The 22007-nt window shown below is 36.9% G+C and overlaps 2 protein-coding genes across 5 annotated transcripts in view; both read right to left on the bottom strand.

Moving 5' to 3' along the window:
- The window catches only part of LOC127425289 (MAP7 domain-containing protein 1-like), a 71897-nt gene extending 58991 nt beyond the window's left edge, over positions 1–12906 (bottom strand). For all 4 annotated transcript variants that reach the window (XM_051671059.1, XM_051671061.1, XM_051671060.1 and 1 more), the window contains exon 1: positions 12559–12906. In XM_051671059.1, coding sequence (XP_051527019.1) covers positions 12559–12625 — 67 coding nt within the window. In that variant the 5' untranslated portion in view covers positions 12626–12906. The remainder of the gene's footprint in view (positions 1–12558) is intronic.
- A 5549-nt stretch (positions 12907–18455) lies between these two features.
- Positions 18456–22007, bottom strand: part of stpg1 (sperm-tail PG-rich repeat containing 1) — a 6299-nt gene continuing 2747 nt past the window's right edge. The window contains exons 6-9 of the mRNA XM_051671026.1: positions 21220–21331; positions 20771–20939; positions 18873–19063; positions 18456–18779 (exon numbers count right to left, since the gene is read on the bottom strand). Coding sequence (XP_051526986.1) covers positions 18706–18779; positions 18873–19063; positions 20771–20939; positions 21220–21331 — 546 coding nt within the window. The 3' untranslated portion in view covers positions 18456–18705. The remainder of the gene's footprint in view (positions 18780–18872; positions 19064–20770; positions 20940–21219; positions 21332–22007) is intronic.

The following is a 22007-nucleotide window of genomic DNA, read 5'->3' as shown; positions in this document are numbered from 1 at the left end:
AAGCCACCATGACTCTCTCTTTAAAAAACACCCCAACATTACCAACCAAAAGCCGGCCAGCGTTCTGTAAAGAGATACTAATATTACATTCTTCTAATGACCGTGTCTAAAAATAATTGGGGTAATGGCCAAATATGCGACCATCGTTTTTTGCTTAAAATTGTTGACCGTATGTCAATTAAGGTCATGTATGTAAACATGCTCAGTGTTAAAGTTTTCACCGTTTTTTTGGTTTAGTCATAGTTTTTTGTCTTTTAACAACATTTTGTTGTGTCATTCTTTAATTTTAGTTCATTTTACTCTAAAATCTCTGAAATGCCATATAATCTTGGTCAACAACAAAGTAACATTTCAGTTGACAATAATGTAAAAAAAAACCTTTCCTTGCAGACAAACAACAAGGTCAAACAGATGCAGATGTTATGGCCGCTCCATGCTGAGAACATCAGGGAAAGAATCCAAGAAATTCTGAGTCATGTGACAGTCAACATCTGAAATTCCCAACGGGAAACGCCCTCTACGATCACGACACATGCTGAAATTAAATAGATGATTCACTGAATAATGGCATAAGAGCGATTGTGTCATCTGTTTTATATTAAATTACTTAAGCTGAAATCATGTTTTAGGTGTGGCAATACTGACCCTAGACCAGCGCTATTAAAGAGTTCATGGCATCTAAACCCATCCACACAGCTGCACCGCTAATATTAGCAGCCCAGTCCTGTGACCACACTGGAGCGCGACAGACTGAAGTGTGGGGACACACACAAACACATGCTAACAGCTTGTTTTCTCTTTCTGATAACACACTCAGGAACACTCCTTGCACACACACGTCTCTTGTCAAAGCCACATTGACGGCTACAGCTGTTGGTAAATCCATTATGACTTTATGCAGCAATAATGAAAGGCACCACACAAAGTCCATACCAACAGCTTCATATACACTATACAACAGTACTGGAAACTAACACATATGATGCCCAAAATAAACAAACTGGGAATGGGCTTTCTCCAAAGCCAACATAAACTAGTTTACAAACAAAGTAAACAAACACAAGTAATAGTAGCTGCAATGATCAACCGTAAAAACACAATAACTGCACGACTTTGTTAAAAGTTGAACTACTTATAAACTAACCTGGTGTCTCATAAACATGGTGCTCACTGAAAATAGCAACCTGGTCTCAAAGAATCACGATATACTAAAGCTACATTGTGCAAAATTATTTTTGCGTGGGTCGTTGTCCGTATTGCAGCAGTTTCCCAGTGAAATGAACACTAGAGGCGCTAAAACAACAATGACTTTTATTCACTTTCACACAATAGAGCGTTGCACTTGCGATGCAAAGGACCGGGGTACGAGTCCTGAAGAGAATGCAAGTCGACGCGAGAGCCGTATAGAAGCATCACAAAATGACGATGTTGCTTAAGCGCTTGCGTTTTTCATCTCACATTTGCTTTTTATGACACTATTGGTTATGTTTAGGTTTGAGGTTTAGGCTAGAGAGGTAGGTTTTGTTGATTTAAAACTGCATAGAGTATTAACTAGAGCTGCCGGATTTAACGCGTTAATCCTATGCGATTAATTAAAGTTTAACGTGTTCTCAGCGAGTATTGACGCTGACTACCACCCCTGGAGTCACGAGTTCCAATCCAGGGCATGCTGAGTGACTCCAGCCAGGTCTCCTAAGCAACCAAATTGGCCTGGTTGCTAGGGAGGGTAGAGTCACATGGGGTAACCTCCTCATGATCGCGATTAGGGGTTCTCGCTCTCAATGGGGCACGTGGTAGGTTGTGTGTGGATCGCGGAGAGTAGCATGTGCCTCCACATGCTGTGAGTCTCCACGGTGTCATGCACAATGAGCCACGTGATAAGATGTGTGGACTGACTGTCTCAGAAGCAGAGGCAACTGAGACTTGTCCTCCGCCACCTGGACTGAAGTGAGTAACTGCGCCACCACGAGGATCTACTAAGTAGTGGGTATTGGGCATTCCAAATTGGGAGAAAAGGGGATAAAAATATAAATAAATAAATAAATACATTTTTATCGTGATTAACACATTTACCGTTAATACAGCATAAACACTTGTTGGAAGGGCAGAACCTTTATAATGTGTCCGCCCGGAGTCATTACAGTGACGGACACACCACAACAGCTCTTCACTGTCAGTAATAAAATGATGGAGAAAGGACCTCTTAGCGCTATTATTTGATGTACAAAACAAGCCCAGATGGGACTTGTGACACAAATCAAGTATTTTCAGTGCATTTTAATTACCACTGGAGCATGGCAAGTCTTAACTATCACTCCGCTTTTACCGTAGAGTTCAAAGCGGCACTGGACGCTGCCATTGACACTCTGACACCAATCATGAACGCAGCTTCACGATTGCTGTAACAAAGCGGATAGTCACAGTCTACTGTTAGATTATATTGTGGAGGATGAGAGTTTAGGAGATGAAATGCCCATTGCAATGAATACTAAACCTATGGGGACTAAAGCCATCTTTGCACAGCAAAGGTGGCACAGAAGCTGCATCTGAAGTGGCAATTAGGTGTATTTTCACAGAGAAGGAATAAATGATTTTACACAGCTGTTGCAAATGCATAAATAATGTTATGAGATGAATATTTTAAATGTAAAATTCTGAATACAAAGATATGAAATGAATGAAAATATGAATGAATACTCAACCTATGGGGTCTAGTTATTTCAATAAGTCAATCTTCTACTTAGACTTTGGGAAACGTTTAATGTTAATTGAATCGGTTATATTTTAGTGCATTTCTATCTTAATATTATGGAAGGCTTTGTTTGAAAACTGTTAATAAAGCATTATATTGTTACATGTTGTTTTGTTTTCTATATATGGTGTCAAATTTCAGCATTTTCAAAATCTGCGATTAATCACAATTAAAAAATGTAATCAATTGACAGCCCTAGTGTTAACCTTTAAACCTCATCTGTTTGAGAGAACATTTAACTCTCTTTTAGCACCACTTAGTGAACATTTGAACTTGTAAATGCCACGGTACATGTAAGGAGCCATGTAATATAATTTTGTAAATAAGCCAACAATTAAAAAATAGTGCAGATGCTTCATGTTCTGCTAAAGTTGGCCATGGAGTAGAAAGCTGTTTTTAGTACATTTAAAAATGTTTGTTTCAATGTATCCATTGTATTAGATCTTTAAATACGCTGGGCGGCACTCCAAATATGCCATAAAAACCTTAAAAATCAGCCATATGCTCAACCACTAAGCACCATTAGTCCTCCAAAATAAAATTTTTGTTTATAGCGTATTCTATAATGTTTAAATACACTAAAATGTAAAAACCTTAAATTCATCTGAACACAATCATCATCATATTAAATTATAGCAGTGGACAAAAGTTCACAACTGGTATGGAAAACACAACCCATCTTCTTTTGTCTTGCAGAAATAATCTGAACATGCTGAGTCTCACTAACCACACCACAGTGATTCTACTTCCTGTGACCACCAACCCTGTAGACAATGCGTCAAAAAATAAACAGAGGCAGCAGACTGTTGGAGTAAACTTTGAGAGCCCAGGTCAACAAAGAAAAACATTGGAGTCTGAAGGATTTATACAGCAAAAGCAAGCTTAGAGCGTACTATATGTCAAAGCCTTGCTGGAAAATCCAGCTAAAACTAGCTTAAGGCGGTAGCTGGTTTTTATATTGAACCAATCTGATCATAAGCTGGTCCAGACTGGCTGAGTTGGTCTATTGGTAGACCATCTTGTTCTTAGGCCCTGTTGGAAAAAACCACGTCATGCCAGCCTAACATGATCAAGCTAGATTTTGGACCATGGTAGCTAGTTTTTTTTGGACCAAGACAGTGTACCAGCTCAGTCAGGTCCCTAATAGCTGGTCAACCACCTAAACCAGATTGGACCAGATACCATGACAAAACAAAAGGTAACACTGGGATGGTTTTAGCTGGATTTTTTGCCTCTAAGTCTACATCCACAGTTTGAAAACTACATTTTCAGTTGTGTCATCGTTTTCCAAAGTCTGCAGTAGTGGACAGCATTTTCAAAACACTCCATTTTTGGAGGAGGAAAATACCGTTCAAGTGTGGATGAGAGATTTAAACATTGCATAATTGATGCGTTTTCAAACGAAAACATAGTAGTGTGAACATGGGATAACATACTCTAAAAGAGAATCCAAAAGTGCCCTTAGAAGTTTATAATATTGTCTAACTCTATTATGTCTTCTAAAAATGTGGAAGAAATCAAACTTGGTGTGTTGCAAACCAAAGTGCTGAGTAAAGTTTTACTAAAATGCCACAAGCTTAAAAATAATTGAGCCTAGACCCTGGGCAGAAAAAGTTGTGCCTGATTACAGAGAAATCAGCTGCATTTCTGCATGCATCTGCATATTTAACAACCCTTTGAAAATATTCTCTCCGCAGCACACAGACAACAAAATGTATTATGCAGAGATGTTCAGATTGTACAGATATATAGGCCTGCTTGTTGGTAAACATATGCTCATTCCGATTTATTTAAAAACTCTGGGTCTAAAGAAGATCCTGTTTTTTATTGTTCCAACAAAATAAAAGGAATTTACATGCCCCACTTACTAAGAGGAGACAGAATACCACTGTTTTCCTGCCGCAAAGACAAAGTCATTGTGCAACAATGTGCACAGTGAAGATGTGATCTAACCAGAGAAATTCTTGATGTGTTTACATTCCAGATGCTGGTCCAAAACAGTCTCTGCAGATGCCACACCTTGTTATTAAAGTTTTAGCAGAACTACAGATTAGGACGATAACTCCTTAATTTCAAGGTTCACAGTGTCAGCTAAGAAGGAAATGGCTTAGAGGCCCAAAACTTTCACCATCATTTTAAGCTTTGAGGGAAAACAGAAATTATATACAGTATATACTTGTACATATTAAGGCTGTTGACTCAACGCATTAATTCAGTGTGATCAATTATATAAAAAATAACTCATAAAAAAAAAAAAAAAAAAAAAAAAAAAATTAATCACGCCCCCGGACCAATTCACCTTCATGTTTTTACAAGTCTTGGTCAGCAGGGGGCAGTAAGCGCAACTCCAGCTGAACAGGCAACGCACAGCTGTAAAGACAACAAACAGCATTTACTAACAGCAGACAGCACAAGATGAGGACAAGTTATCGTGTTCAAACACAGCTGGACAGAGCGCAACTCAGAATGCAGGGGCTTCAAGGTGCGTTTAACTTAACACAGTGTCCTAAAACGCTGTTTGTCATGTTTATGAAACACCCTTACGTCCATCTCAGAGAGACTGAGGGTTCAATTACAAAATGGATTGATGTAGACTGTAGCCAATGATAGGCTAATGTTCAATGATATGAGAGTAAACAATATATTGCCTTCTAAAACCAGTTTTTGTATTGCCTAATAAATGTGTTACTCGTCTGCCACAATTATGTAATGTATTTTAATTATCTGAATTATTATATTTATTCTATATTATGTTTCAAATTATTTAAATTTAATTATTTAGCATTATTATTTAGAGTTCTTTTTATTTGGGGCCTTTCTCTGGAAATATTAATATATAAATTATGTGATTAATTGCAATTAATCTGATTAATAATTCAGTACATCACGTAATTAATTTGATTAAAAATTAGGACCGATTGACAGCACTAAATCATATATACACTGATAAGCCAAAACATTATGACCACTCACATGTGAAGCAAATAACGTTGACCTCCTAACAAGGCTACATGACAAGGTATGGGTAGATTAGATGGTAAGCAAACAATCAGTTCTCATAGTCAACATGTTGAATGCAGGAGAAATGGGCAGGAGTAAAGACCTGAGCGAATTTGACAAGGGCTGCATTGTTATGGCCAGACGACTGGTTCAGAGCATCTCTGAAACGGCAAGGTTTGTGGGGTGCTCCTGGCCAGCAGTGGTGAGTACCTACTGACAGTGGTCCAAGGAGGGACAAACCACAAACTGGCGAAAAGGTGTTGGGTGCCCAAGGCTCATTGATGCGCAAGGGCAACAAAGGCTATCCTGTCTGGTCCGAACCGACAGAAGGTCTACTGTGGCACAAGTCACAGAAAATTTTAAAGATGGTTATAGGACGAATGTGTCACAACACTCAGTGCATCACACCCTGCTGCGTATGGGGCTGCGTAGCCATAGACCGGTCAGAGTGCCCATGGTGACCCCTTTCCACCATCGAAAGCGCCTACAATGGGCACGCGAGCATCAGAACTGGACCTTGGAGCAGTGGAAGAAGGTCACCTGGTCCAATGAGTCCCATTTTCTTTTACATCACGTGAATAGCCGTGTACGGTTTGAGAAACATGACGAAGAGTTCAAGGTGTTGCCCTGGCCTCCAAATTCCCCAGATCTCAATCTGAATGAGCATCTTTGAGATGTGCTGGACCAACAAGTCCAATCCATGGTGGCTCCACCTCGCAACTTACAGGACTTGAAGGATCTGCTGCCAATGTCTTGGTGCCAGATACCACAGGACACCTTCGGGGGTCTTGTAGAGTCCATGCCTCGGCGGGTCGCCGCTGTTTTTGGCAGCATGCGAAGGATGCATATTAAGCAGGTGGTCATAATGATTTGGCTCATTGGTGTAACAGCAAACCTATTTAACCTTCTCTAAATCACTGTAATCCAAGCTGTTTTAAAGCAGATTTTACAATGCTCTCTAGATCTCGCCATTTTCTCTCATTTGGTTTCTCTTCCACCCACATAAAAACTCCATATTTCTGCCCCTGAATACAAACATCTTGCATTCAAATGAAATCCTTCCACGCTGTTGCTTCCTTCCTCTCGATATTCCTTCCTCCCACCCCTTCCCCTTTCCTTTGCAGTCTTCCCTCTCGTTTCTGACTGTAAGTGCAGCTCTTGCCTAAGATACCTCCAAAAATAGAATTCATCCCCTCTCATTACTGAATTATTTCGAACAGTCATCATCACTTGCAGATGACACCAACGGCCATGATGTTTGCAACACAAAAACATAATAAAGTGGTAACAGTGGGAGATATGCGGATATCTACTCATATTTTCCACTGAAAGCAGAACTGGAGATCTTGGTTCTGTGGCTATATGGCAAAGCCTTGGTTGGTTATGACAACAGATTGTGAGATTTGTAAGATACAGTTAAAATATACCCTGAAACTCTCTGGGAGAGCTGATTTATACATTAGGTTTCAGTGGGTTTCGCTGTAGACACATGGAGCCATGGCCTTATGCTTTTAGTTGGGTAATGTTATCATTAATGTCTTGCCTGTCGCAAAAATACTACGCAGTCTGCTGAGCTGGCCACGTTGGCCAGATATCGAAATTTCCAGCCCTCCCTAGACTGTTTGGAAAAATGCAGGAAATGTTTCGTCATTGACTCTTAAATGTCTGAGAATGACTATATCCACGTCACATAATTATTAACACAGCCAAGAGCCTTCAACAATAACTTTAGCCCACAGGAAACAAATCTTCTGGATGTTCTCACATGGCTGCTCTTATAAATAAAGGCTCTTCAATTGTTCTTGGCAGCACTTTAGGTTCAACAAAGAGCTTTCGGTAACACTTTCTATGAAGCCCATATTTATAATGCATTGTAAAGGCATTATAAATGCATTATACTGAATTCATAATGTCTCATAATACACCTTATAATAAGTTATAACTTCTCATAAACAATTATAACTACAGCTGTAATCCATTATAAGACTTCCCCAATTCATAGTTATACATTAGAGTATAATGCATTATAACACAAGCAACATCCAATTTTAAAGTTAATTGTATAGGTGCTGTTATGCAAAAGCAGCATAGTGACACTGAATGTGTGTTATGTATTTTGTGCATGTGTAATGTATATAACTTCCAGCATGACTTGTAATGTCTTATAACCAGTTAAAAACATATTATGGATATTTATAATAAGACATTGCTTTTGTCACTTTACTTAAAGCACACCTATTATACAGTATATATTACAAATATATATATAATACATTATAACTTCGGCACACAAAATTGGATGTTGTTTGTGTTATAATGCATTATACTCATAAGGTATAACTCTGAATAGGTAAGTATTATAATGTATTATAATTGTGGTTACAATTATTTATTAGAAGTTATAACACATTATAAGGTGTATTTTGAGACATTACTAATGCATTATAATGCCTTTACAATGCATTATAAATATGAGCTTCATAGAAAGTGTTACTGAACTTTCTTCTGATCAAGGACCATTTTTTAATAGCACACATACTATCTAGAAAGCATAACATTCTAATTAACATCTGCACACATTTTAGGTATTATTCATTTCTGTAGCATGGCACCAACATTTAATATTAAGGTTTGGGGTTTGTTCAAATCTTTAAAGGTGCACTCAGTAATTTTTTGCTCATTAAAAAAGTTTAACTCCTAAAGACATGAAGTCACGACCACTCGCATTAAAATGAAAACTACAGTCATATCTGTAACCTTATAAAAGCTGTTTTATTCTACATGGGGAGGGTCCACACATGGGGGCTGCCATGTTAAAATCACATGACCAGCTGAATACTACTCACTTAATCTCAGTAACCATCCTGTTATTAGACACTTTCACTCATTGATAAAGTAATCATGGCTGACTGGGAATAGTTAATTGCTACAATGGCATCTGAAATTGAAAACTATTGATTTTAAATGATGTTGCATCCAAGCCACTAGGTGTCAGTGTCAGTACAAGATGACACACAGACCAAAGTTACTGAGTGCACCTTTAACCCTAAATATGAGCAATAATAATTGTGTTGCTTACCTTGGCATCATAATATACACTTAGCATCACTAAATATTATGCAAAATTGACTTGTTCTCAGTACAAAATATTATAAGAGAAATGCAAACCTTCACAGAAAGTTTTTTTTTTTTTTTGTATAGCACTTTATACAATACATCTATGTATCTGTCAAAAATTAAAAGGGTGTATATAGTTCTTAATATTCTATTCTAAGCCTAATTAGACATTATTATATAAAATATGATTTAATGTTAATTTTATGGGTAGGAGGTAATATATTCTAATTATTCAGATTGAGAACTTCTGTGAAAATCAAATCCAGGGTGCATTTTTGCCCCTTTGTGGAAAAGTTCATTTCTGACATCAGTACTGGTGCTGTAACATTATTTTGAAGAATCTATAATGTTACATGAAGAACGTTATTAATCTCCAAAAAACCATATAACCAACTCAAGAACCATTTACAGCAAAAACTGTTCGGAAAAAATGATTCTTTGGTGAACCTAAAGTGCTGCAAAGAACTAATGAAGAACCTATTTTTAAGGATGTATACGTTCTTCAGATCAGTGTTTTGGTTTCTTCATTCACCAGTTAATAGACGGTTTTCTAAATAACTAGAATAAAATGTTCTTTGTTCAACTTAAAAGGGTTCTTCTTCAAAAATCAATCACTAAAACACTTTTTGGTAAGAACTGGAAACTTTATTTTAAAGAGTGTGGACCTGTTTGCTCTAATCAGACTGCAAATTATCAAGCAGAAGCCTAGTACATCAAGTGCATCTTCCAGTGTGTGAGAGAGAAAACCTGATTCAAACTCTCAGTCTTTGTTGAGAGAGTCGTGTTGCCTCATCTGTGATCAGGAACCACAGTGTCCCTTTGAACAAGTTCAGTCTTGGAGAGTCTTGGTTCTGCACTCAAAACATGCACTACAAAGCAATCAATGTTGCTGTTCAGAGGATTATCGGACCCGTCTTTCTATATGAGACTCAGGCTACAAGACAAGGCCCCAAACAGAGCAGATAATAATTCCACACTAGTCTCAGTGACTCCAATGGCCCAAGGTGTGAGATATGCAGCTGCCACTAATCTGGGATCTACTTTGCATTCACAGGATGCGAATACAGTAACTGATGCCAGAAAACGACTTGGGAGGAGTCAGTTCAGAACTGAACAACCGAAAATGTATAGTTTTTATAAATGCGAGAATAATATGTAACTACATTTTTAAATTTTCTCGTTTGACTGTGTAAAACTCGCCACCACAGTGAGTAAGGGTGGTTGCCATGGCATTGCTACAAAGTTGCTAGGGTGTTCTCTGTGGTTGCTAGGGCATTTTAAGGGTGGTCGCTATGTGGCTGCCTACTGGCTCAATTCAAAAGACTCCACCTCCAAGTCTCTATGATATTTTAGTCGCTAGATATTACTATTTCAGTATAAGTCTATTAGAAAATCAGAAGTATGCTTGCTTAGAAAATGAACAGCACAACTTAACAAGCGGCACAATTTGAGGTGTCATTCATCTCTGTATCACAGCGTCAAAGTTTAAAACTTACGTTTAGTGTACATGCCTTACATCAATTCAAAACATCTCAGTTTAGCACTTCGTAATGTGTTTCACAGACCCCTTCTGCATATCGCGGCACTGATTGCGGCCCCCTTCATCATATTGCGGCCCACTTTGGCATATCGCGGACCATTTTGCGGCGGGTCCACCCGGAAAAGTCCCGGTTCCCCCGATGGCCTGTCCGCCTCTGCCTGCAACCACACTTTTGGAAGCAGTACTCGACCTTGCCATTAAATGTGATTTACAAAAGTATCTCATAAAATGTAACTGCATCCTATTTCAAATACGCAGAGAATTTTTTATTAAACATTCCCTTTAATCCAAATTTAATAATAATATATTTTTACAACGCTTGGAGTGACATGAGATAGGGCTTCAAACCTGCAACCTTTGGGTCTCAACCCCATATCTTTAACCATTGGTGCATTCAACATTTCAGCAATGCTATTAAAAACACAGTGCAGCTTCTGTTTACAGAGAAGATCTCAAATCAATCGCTTAATACATTATAGTAACAATGAACATGCAATGGGTTTTCATATGAAGCTGAATAAGGCTTTTTGTAAAGGTAATTATACCTGCGCATGGGCTACTTTCGCACATACCAGTGATGTGCGTAAATCCATTAACATGGAACCTCATAATATATAGGCTAGATACGCACCGAAGGGTGTAGATTTGGCTTGAACATTGGGGGGGTTGTGCTTGTTTGTTTTGATTATTGGGGGGTTACCTCCCCCCCTGGAATCTACGTCACTGTACACCGAAGTTTTTCTCCAAGAAATATAGTTATGGTGAAATACATAAAAGCGCGAATACAGGGGCCTGGGAAGCTCAGCGAGTATTGACATTGACTACCACCCCTGGAGTCGCGAGTTCGATCCAGGGTGTGCTGAGTAACTCCAGCCAGGTCTCCTAAGCAACCAAATTGGCCCGGTTGCTAGGGAGGGTAGAGTCACATGGGGTAACCTCCTCGTAATGTGGGCTGTGTCTCGTTTGAAAGGCTGCGTCCTCCGGAGGTTGCATTTCTCGGCCGCATACGTCAACGAGGCTGTCTCGTTTCATAAAAGCGAATAGGACACTTCGAATGCAGCCTTTGAATGCGACCTTCTTTCACGGGAATTCGGAGGATGAATGAGGTGTATCCTTCGTGGGCACTCACAACCCACAATTCTTTGCTTCAACGGAAATGTCTAAAAAAAATAACGCCAATTTGCCCGTAAATATGATGTTCAAATGCAAATAATGTTAATTCCCAAGTTGAAAGATGGATGCAGAGTATATAATATGTATAATTATATTAATATATAATTAAAATAAAGTATTAGACTAAATGTACACCTGTAAAATCTATTTTCTTTTCTCTTTACATCATTATAACTCTCCTAAAATGTACCTCATACATTCCCTTCTAAAGGGACTTTGTTACCGTCTCACTCGAAGCGCTCGCACTTGTTAAAGAGTGGCGTGCTGTCATAGCAACCATGATACGTTCCGTTTCCATTCGTACTACGAAGGCCGTTTCATTTAAGCGAGACTTGTTTAAAGGAGGACACTCGGTATACTGCAGCCTTCAAAGGACGGGACCTCTGGAGGATGCATCCTTCCAAACGAGACACAGCTGTGGATCTCGTTCTCAATGGGGCGCGTGGTGAGCTGTCCGTGGAGGCGCGGAGAATAGCCTGAAGCCTCCACACGCCCTAGGTCTCCGCAGTAATGGGCTCAAACAAAGATGCGCGGATTGAGATTCGTCCTCCGCCACCCGGATTGAGGCGAGTCACACACAAAAAAGTGCGTGTTGGATACTACAAATTAGTAAGAGCGTTGACATTAACAGAAACAATATTTGCGCACAGAAATGCGTAAACCCGTTATCCAGGTCATGCGCAACTGGGCCGCTGCTTTTATTGTTTTCTGACGCGCTTTAATGACAGGTGGCACGAAAAACAACCATTAAACACCTTTGACGTATTAATGCGGTCATGCGAAATGCAATAAACCTACAAAACAATGAAAACAAGACTATTATTCTGGAAGAACCATAAAATGCGCTGGTCGTATGTGGGTATTTAAGCTATCATGAAATATTGAGCGCTTTTGGCGCACCCGTAGGTTTGTCCAAGGGGCTTTCCGTGCATTCGTGGACGTGCTGTGCGTATTTCTACATTTCATTTGTACATACCTTTTTCTGACAACGTGAGTTTTGCTTCAAAACTGCTCTCTAGAGCCTTATTCTCCATTTTGTTCATGGTTTGCAGTCGGTCATTCCATTACAGATCCAAAAAAGACGCACAAAAAGAGGAACTCCCAGATCATACAGTTATTAAACACACCCGAATGGGGCGCCCCTTTAAATCAAAAACAACCAGTTGAGTACAATAAAAAAATAATTGAAAAGAACTATAGTTGATTTAATCTGCTGGACGCGTCTTCTCTATCCCCACCGAAATGTGTGATTGCAACAAAGCTGTGAAAAATAAACCCGGGTTGAAAGAGAGGGGCCCAGGTCCGGGGCCCTACCCATAGCAGAGAAACCGCTTGCGGAATACTGTCGTCTATGCGGGACGGTCCCTGCCTTGCCAATGGACTGTACTATTTCAGTGGATGGGGGGACATATATAGTCAGCCTATTTAAAATGACTATCTGCGTTAAGATTCCCTATTTTTGATTCAATACTACTACATATTAAAATTAATAAAGTAATGAGAATGTTGCAGTGTCTTCTGCTGGTCTAAAGGAAAAGTTTTTTCTAGGTTTTGGCAGAACGACTCCCCCTCTCTTTTTTCTAAGATCTGCATCTGCTGCAAAAGGATGGACTTGAGTTATGAGCCACACACATCCTTTAATGTTTCCAACTGGAAAACCGAGATGGATTCCGCTACTTTATTTCAGAAATCTTCACAAATATAGGCTACACTGACAATGTCCATGCAAATGTAGTATGTTTATTGTATCCCAAGAATGATCAACAAAAGGATATTTAGTTTTGTGTTGTGTTTGTAGAATGTTTACAATCTTTAACAAAATTAAATAAAAAAAAAGTATATATTTTAAGTTTTATTAGTTTTATTTAAAGATTAAAAAATTCAATTTAATCAAAATAATTTCTTAAAATTTAAATGTAAATGTAAATTAATAGGCTTAAATATTGTTTTGAGTTTAAGGTTTAAGGTAAATGAAACTGTCCTGTGTAACATTTGAAATAGTCTATTTTCATAAGTGTAGCACTTAAGTGTTGACTGAGGTGAGGTATTTAGGTTTAGTATTAGTATTGTTGAATATTTTATATATTTATTAAATATATATTTCATTAAACTATTATATATAAAACTTATTTTAATATTATATATATATAATATATAGTATACATTTATATATATATATATATATATATATATATATATATATAAATGTATACTATATATTATATATATAATATTAAAATAAGTTTTATATATTATTTTAATTAATTAAAATATTATATAAAAATATTTTAATATTTTATATATATATATATATATATATATATATATATATATATATATATATATATATATATTATTTTAATTAAAATATTATATAAAAATATTTTAATATTTTATATATATATATATATATATATATATATATATATATATATATATATATATATATATAAATGTATACTATATATTATATATATAATATTAAAATAAGTTTTATATATTATTTTAATTAATTAAAATATTATATAAAAACATTTTAATATTTTATATATATATATATTATTTTAATTAAAATATTATATAAAAATATTTTAATATTTTATATATATATATATATATATATATATATATATATATATATATATATATATATATATATATATGTTTACTATATATTATATATATATAATATTAAAATAAGTTTTATATATAATAATTTAATGAAATATATATATTTAATAAATATATAAAATATTCAGCAATACTATATATATGGCTTACACTTCACAATACGGCTGTATTCGTTAGCATTATTAACTAACATTGAAAAATGATATTCTTGGTTAATGTCAATTTTAACATATACAAATACATTTTAAAAAGTAAAAGTTGTGCTTTAAAGTAATATTACGGGTTCAATACAAGTTAAGATCAATCAACAGCATTTGTGGCATAAAACTGATTACCAAAAAAAAAAAAGAAAAAAAAAACTAATTTTGACTTGCCCCTCCTTTTCTTAAAAAAAAAAAAAAAAGGAAGTGAGGCACTTATAATGGAAGTGAATGGGGGCCAATCCGTAAATATTAAAAATACTCACTTTTTTAAAAGTATAGCCACAAGACATAAACAATATACATGTTAACATGATTTTAATGTCATAATATCGCTTAATAACTTTTCTGTGTAAAGTTATAGCCAATTTTACATTTTAAAACTTAACTAAAATTGAGTTTAACAGAAGAACTAATGTGCTTTAATAAAATTATAAGCTTCACATTTCTGCCTTTAAACCCTCCAAATATTTGCCCCATTCCCTTCCAATGTAAGTGCCTCACTGTAACCTCGATTTTATACTTCTTCTTCATTATTTTTTAAAGAAAAGGACGGACAAATCAAAATTATTATTATTATTATTATTTTATTTTATTTTTTTTATTTTTTTTTGTGGTAATCAACATTATACCACAATGCTAGTAAGCAACTTTAGCCCAATCAAAACCCATACAATCTAAGGTCATGGACATGTGATTTTAAGAATTATAAAAACATTTAGAGGAATAAATCTGTTCCATTGACTTGTTTGCACATAGAGATTACTCTTTTGCTCATGTGCAGCATGGTAATCACTAATCAATAAAAATTGCTCTTAAGAAAACATAAGGCTACAAAGTTGGCTGTCAGTTTGTGTCTGAGTAAAACTATGAAACTGTATCAGTAACTGTAATTAAAACAGCATCTATTTATTTTCTTTACAAAATAACAGCTCTCCCTTGACACAGATCAACAATCTAAAATCCATTTGGTGTCAGTTCAAATAAATACATAACGTTAAATTACATTTAAAACGATCAATTGCAGACAATGTTACAAGAACAAAGGTTCTCCCCACAAACACAAGCTAAAATGAACCATGTCCAAGACCTGCAGAAAGTTATTACAGAAAACAGCACCAATCAGAGACCCTCAGAACCTTATAAAAAAGTCTAGTCTTGTTTAATACGTTAACTAGAGCTTTTAAGGGTTGAAATCAGGCCATTATAGCAGCACGGAGCAAATCAGCCATCTGGCACCACTGATACAACCCTGCCAACAATACCAGAACTAAATTAACAGGTTCTGCTGTTCTGTGTTGGTAGTCATCTACATTTCCAAAACATAATCATTCAAATGGTTAATAAAACCCTTAAAATCAACCAAAACAGCTGATGCAGACACAGAAATAACACCGGGGTCACAAAACCGCATGCAATGCAGATGCAGATAGGAGGGCAGTTTTCACAGGCTGGTTTCAGTTCATGCTCGCGGGTACTTTGAGATAAATGTAGATCTAATCAGTCGTGAGTTCAATAATTGATTTTGAATTTAAGAGGTCAAAACTACAAACTGGATTAGATATTCCGTTCTCAATGTGGTGAGTTACTCCCAGAATCCAATTAAAGGGATAGTTCATCAAAAATGGAAAATTCTCTCATTTACTCACTCACATGCCATCCCAGATGTGTGTGACTTTCTTTCTTCTGCTGAACACAAACAAAGATTTTTAGAAGAATATTTCAGCTCTGTAGGTCCATACAATGCAAGTGAACGGTGGTCAGAAATGTGAAGGTCAAAAAAGCACTTAAAGGCAGCATAAAAGTAATCCATATGACTCCAGTGCTTAAATCCATGCCTTCATCCAACTTTCATTAAAGTAACAACAGAGCTGAGATATTCTTCTAAAATATTTGTTTGTGTTCAGAAGAACAAAGAGAAAGTCACACATCTGGGATGGCATGAGGGTGAGTAAATAATGAGAGAATTTTCATTTTTGGCTGAACTATCCCTTTAAAGTAGACAGTAACAGCCATCTTGGAATACGCTGAATTAGTTTACACAAAAATTTTTCTGTCATGAATCTGAATGTGCTAAGATACTCGAAATTATTGGAAGCAATTGATGAAGTCTGTAAATAATATACACAGAAATAGACTAAAAAGAGAAGCTGTTTCAGACAACGATTAGTTCAGCATTTGAATATGCTGTCCTAATCATCCACAGCTGCTGATAGGGGGTGGTCAGAACAGCTGCAGGGTTTGAGATGTCACCAACAGGCAACACTCATTCTGCATTATTGGTCTCTTATTACTGCACTCTATTTCAAATATTTCATCCCTGGCACATCATGTTACTGTAAGACCTCCCATACTGACAAATTTAGGGTCCTGAACCAAATAAAAAATCCAAGTCTGTATAGAGTGCAATGGTGGCAGTCCACTTTTTAGCCATCTTGCTTACGGAAGTATCTTCTCCATTTATTTTTACCATAGGGATTTCATAAAGTACTCCATAAAAGTGTTCTAAGCCAAACCAACCAGCTCCGAGGTGAATCACAAAATAACAAAGTTTGATTTGAAACAAAAAAGCATTTGAAATTCGGACTACAAGACTGTGCACTTCACGTCTTTAATGAGGGAATGAACTACAATCCCATGAAGCATTGCGAGTGACGTAATTCAAATAAAAAACAGGAAAAAAAATTAAACTATTGATAAAAAGTTGTTGATCAGTGGAAGGGTGACATCAGCTGTTGGTGGTTTGAAATTGTAAAAAAATAAAAATAAAAATAAAAATAAAGATAATTGTAAGACATATTAAAGTATTTTATGAATAATGTTGACCTTGGGCAGGGGTCATTCACTGAATCTACAGAGGACAATGTGAAGTCATGAGCATTTGGAAAAATCCCCTCCTAGATTTTCACGTTGTTGAGATGAGCACACACCTCCACGCCCTCCTTTAGTCCGGCAACAGCTGCTTTTGCCCTGGATTACAGCACTGACCCAGGATCAGTTTAAACACATCAGTCACATCAACATTGTTACTGTAATGTTACTCCAGCAGATTCAAGATCAGCTGTTGAAGGATCAAGGGTTAAGAAGGGATCTCAGCTGTGTCTGCTGTGGCTTTCAGCTGTTCAGACGTGACCCACACTATAAAGACAGCTTTCATATGTTTAGATCATGGCAGAAGTTCATAAAAAGCAAACAGACATGATTTTTTAAATTTTTTTTGTTTTGCCACTCATGCAAGGTATACGCTGAGTCTAAGACTACTTATGATACTGGAATTTGCTCATTCTTTTTCACTGTTTATCATGTGTAAATAAAATAATTATTTAGTCACCCTACATTTTTCTTCTGTGGAACACAAAAGGTCATATATATATATATATATATATATATATATATATATATATATACAGCTCTGGAAAAAATTAAGAGACCAATCCAAATGTTTCTTAAATCAGCATCTCTACATGTATGGCAGCCATCCAGTGTCTGTTGAATTCCTGCTTGAATTTTTGTACCAGGAGTGGCATAAAGTCACCCAACAGCAATGTGAAAGACTGGTAGAGACGCATGAAAGCTGTGATTGAAAATCAGGGTTATTCCAGCAAATATAGATTTCTGAACTCTTCTTAAGTAAAAACATGAGTATTGTGTTGTTTAAAAATGAAATGAACTTGTTTTCTTTGCATTATTCGAGGTCTGAAAACACGGCATCTTTTTTGTTATTTTGACCAGTTGTCATTTTCTGCAAATAAATGCTCTAAATGACAATATTTTTTAATTGGAATTTTGGGAGAAATATTGTCAGTACTTTATAGAATAAAATAAAAATGCTCATTTTACTCAAACACATACATATAAATAGTAACTCCAGAGAAACTGAACATTTGGAGTGGTCTCTTAATAGATAGATAGATAGATTATAGAGAGACAGACAGATAGATAGATAGATAGATAGATAGATAGATAGATAGATGGACAGATAGATGGACAGACAGACAGACAGACAGACAGACAAACAGACAGATAGATAGATTATAGACAGACAGACAGACAGACAGACAGACAGACAGATAGATAGATAGATAGATAGATGGACAGATAGATGGACAGACAGACAGACTTTTTTCCAGAGCTGTATACATATACACTATATATTTACGGCCCCTGTGCTTTCAAACGTTGAGTAGCCCTGGTTTAGACTTGCATAGCTGTTTATGATAAATCATCAAAACAAATATTTTATGCAGTATTTTTTTTTTTTTTTATTAACTTGTCACACTTTTGACCATTATTTAAGCCGGTATCCAGTTTCTTGCAGGATTGTACAAGAAAGATGTCTTTGACAGGGTCGTAGGTTCGTAGAAACCTGGGAACAGAAAATGTACATGATTTCCAGACAAAAATGTGATATTTATGACATTCTGTATGTTTTTATTGAAGCAGAGACGATGTGTGTTACCTGGACCAGGTATTTCCTGCCCTTTGGTATCCTGTATGCACCTGCTTGTCCCAGACAGGAAAGCAGCGCTGGACACGAGGTGTTTGACTGGACCATTATAGTTCACTATATCATAGTGTCCTGGACCGGGGAAGGGTGGAGCTTTAGCGGGAATCAGAGGTGGCGCTGATAATCCCAGGTAATGTCTCCTTCTGCATTAAAATCAGACTTAGATGACAAATATAAATCCCCTTAATCCATTCTGAAGGATATACTGAGTCTGACCTGGTGTCCGAATATCAGAATCAGAATCAGAATGAGCTTTATTGCCAAGTATGCTTACACATACAAGGAATTTGTCTTGGTGACAGGAGCTTCCGGTGTACAACAATACAAAAACAGCAACAAGACTTTAAAAAAAATAATTCAAATTGAAAAGAAAAAAGTATATATAGAATACACAATAGACAATATATACATATATACATATATATACACACACACACACACACACACACACACACACACACACACACACACATACATACACATACACATATACATACATATACACATACATACACATATACAAATATACACATATATGAATATATATACACACACACACACACACACACACATACATACACATACACATATACATACACATATACATACATACATACATACACACACACACACACACATATGTAGTGCAAATCTAAATACAAATCGGTTATGTACAGTGCAAGGGAATGTAATGGCAGAAGAGGTAGGATGTGTTGGATAATACAAAAAGACTAAGCTGTGTATTGCACATTAATTATTGCTCAAAGGGGCAGTTTTAACTGTTCATGAGATGGATAGCCTGGGGGAAAAAACTGTTCCTGTGCCTGACGGTTCTGGTGCTCAGAGCTCTGAAGTGTTGGCCAGAAGGCAACAGTTCAAAAAGGTAGTGGGCAGGGTGAGTGGGGTCCAGAGTGATTTTTCCAGCCTTTTTCCTCACTCTGGAAGTGTATAGTTCTTGAAGGGGTGGCAGGGGGCTACCAATAATCCTCTCAGCAGTCCGAACTGTCCTTTGTAGTCTTCTGATGTCTGATTTTGTGGCTGAACCAAACCAGACAGTTATTGAAGTGCAGAGGACAGACTCAGTGACTGCTGAGTAGAACTGTATCAGCAGCACCTGTGGCAGGTTGAACTTCCTCAACTGGCGAAGGAAGTACAACCTCTGCTGGGCCTTTTTCGCAATGGAGTCAATGTGTGTCTCCCACTTAAGGTCCTGTGAGATAGTAGTGCCCAGGAACCTGAATGACTCCTGCTGTTTAGAATGGTGAGGGGGGACAGTGTTTGGAGGTTCCTCCTAAAGTCCACAATCATTTCCTCCGTTTTGAGCGTGTTCAGCTCAAGGTTGTTTTGACTGCACCATTTGTCGTTGTTAAATGTTAAATAAGTCCTAGTAGGAATGCACATATCCTCACAGAAACTGATATATGATGTAACAGTATCTGTGAGCTCATCCAGGTCTGTGGCTGCAGCCTCAAAAACACTCCAATTAGTGCAGACAAAGCAGGCTTGTAGTTCCAGCTCTGCCTCGCTGGTCCATCTCTTTACAGTCCTTACTACAGGCTTAGCAGATTTTAATTTCTGCCTGTAGGTTGGAAGAAGATGAACCAGACAGTGATCAGAGAGTCACAAAGCTGCTCTAGGTACAGAGCGATATGCATCCTTTATTGTTGTGTAGCAATGATCCAGTATGTTCCTGTCTCTGGTTGGGCATGTAATGTGCTGTTTGTATTTGGGCAGTTCACGTGTGAGGTTTGCTTTGTTAAAATCCCCAAGAATAATAATAACTGAAATATGCCTACTTCCTCACTAAAACAGTATGCCAAAAGCAGTACGACATAAAACTGATCACTTACGGGAGAATGGTTCTCTTCACAGGCTCTGGTGTTTCATAGGGGCTGTAGGTCCCGGGACCTGGGATTTCATTTTTCATTTGAGCCTGGATCCGGGCGGTTGTGGACTTAAAGCAGGAGAAAGGAACTTGAGGAGCCTTCTGGACCAAAACTTCACTCACTTTATAGTGACCTTCAGACCAAGAATAGAGGTGGTAAGGTTCATAAACAGAAGCCTCCTAGTATCAAACACCTCACCTGATTTCTTCTCCAAAAGTATACTATGCCTCATTACACTACTGAGTTAAAAATACAACCAATTACTGATTTTTTTAAATAAGCTGATTTATGGTATTTATCAGCATATTGGTGGGCATGTAAACGCATTCAGCATTGTTTAAAGGTTTGGACTGCACCAACTTGATTATTTCCATGTACAATTGTTAAAATATAGTTTATGAGATGGAACTCACAGGGTGAGGGTCCTTTAAATTTGTTTGAGAAGCTGGCAGTGCGTGTGGTTTTAGAGAGAAACACACACTGAGCCGAAACCGTTGAACTCCTGTCCACGCCAGCATAAGACACCTGATATCACAAATCACAAATTAAATCATAGAATGGAAAATGAACAAAATGCAAAGTACAAAAATACATTACATTAAAAATACTTATGAATCAGCAGTAAGCTTTATTGATAAAACATTTTAGCTATTAGTTTAAAGAAATATTTCTATTAAAGGGATAGTTCACCCAAAAATGGAAATTCTCTCATCATTTACTCACCCTCATGACATCCCAGAAGTGTATAACTTTCTTTCTTCTGCTGAACACAAACAAAAATATTTTGATGAAGATATGATGTGTTGCAAGTCAATGGGACCCAAAACTTTGAAGCCAAAAAAAGCACATAAAGGCAGCATAAAAGTAGTCCATATGACTCCGGTGGTTTAATCCATGTTTTCTTGAGCAATCTAATCGATTTTGGGTGAGAACAGACCAAAACATAACTCCTTTTTCACTTTACATCTTGCCATTGCAGTCTCTAAACACAATCATGGTTTCAAGCTCGATTACACTTCCTAGTGCTTGACGCATGCGCAGAGTGCTGGATGGTGCTATAGGAAGTATAATCAAGCTTGAAATCATGTATAGTGATAAAGGAGTTATATTTTGGTCTGTTCTTACCAAAAAACAATTGGATTGCTTCAGAAGACATGGTTTAAACCACTGGAGTCTTATGGATTACTTTTATGCTGCCTTT

Source organism: Myxocyprinus asiaticus, chromosome 34 (genome assembly GCF_019703515.2).
Source record: "Myxocyprinus asiaticus isolate MX2 ecotype Aquarium Trade chromosome 34, UBuf_Myxa_2, whole genome shotgun sequence".
Taxonomy (NCBI): Eukaryota; Metazoa; Chordata; class Actinopteri; order Cypriniformes; family Catostomidae; genus Myxocyprinus; species Myxocyprinus asiaticus.
This window is presented reverse-complemented; position numbering and strand designations above follow the sequence as displayed.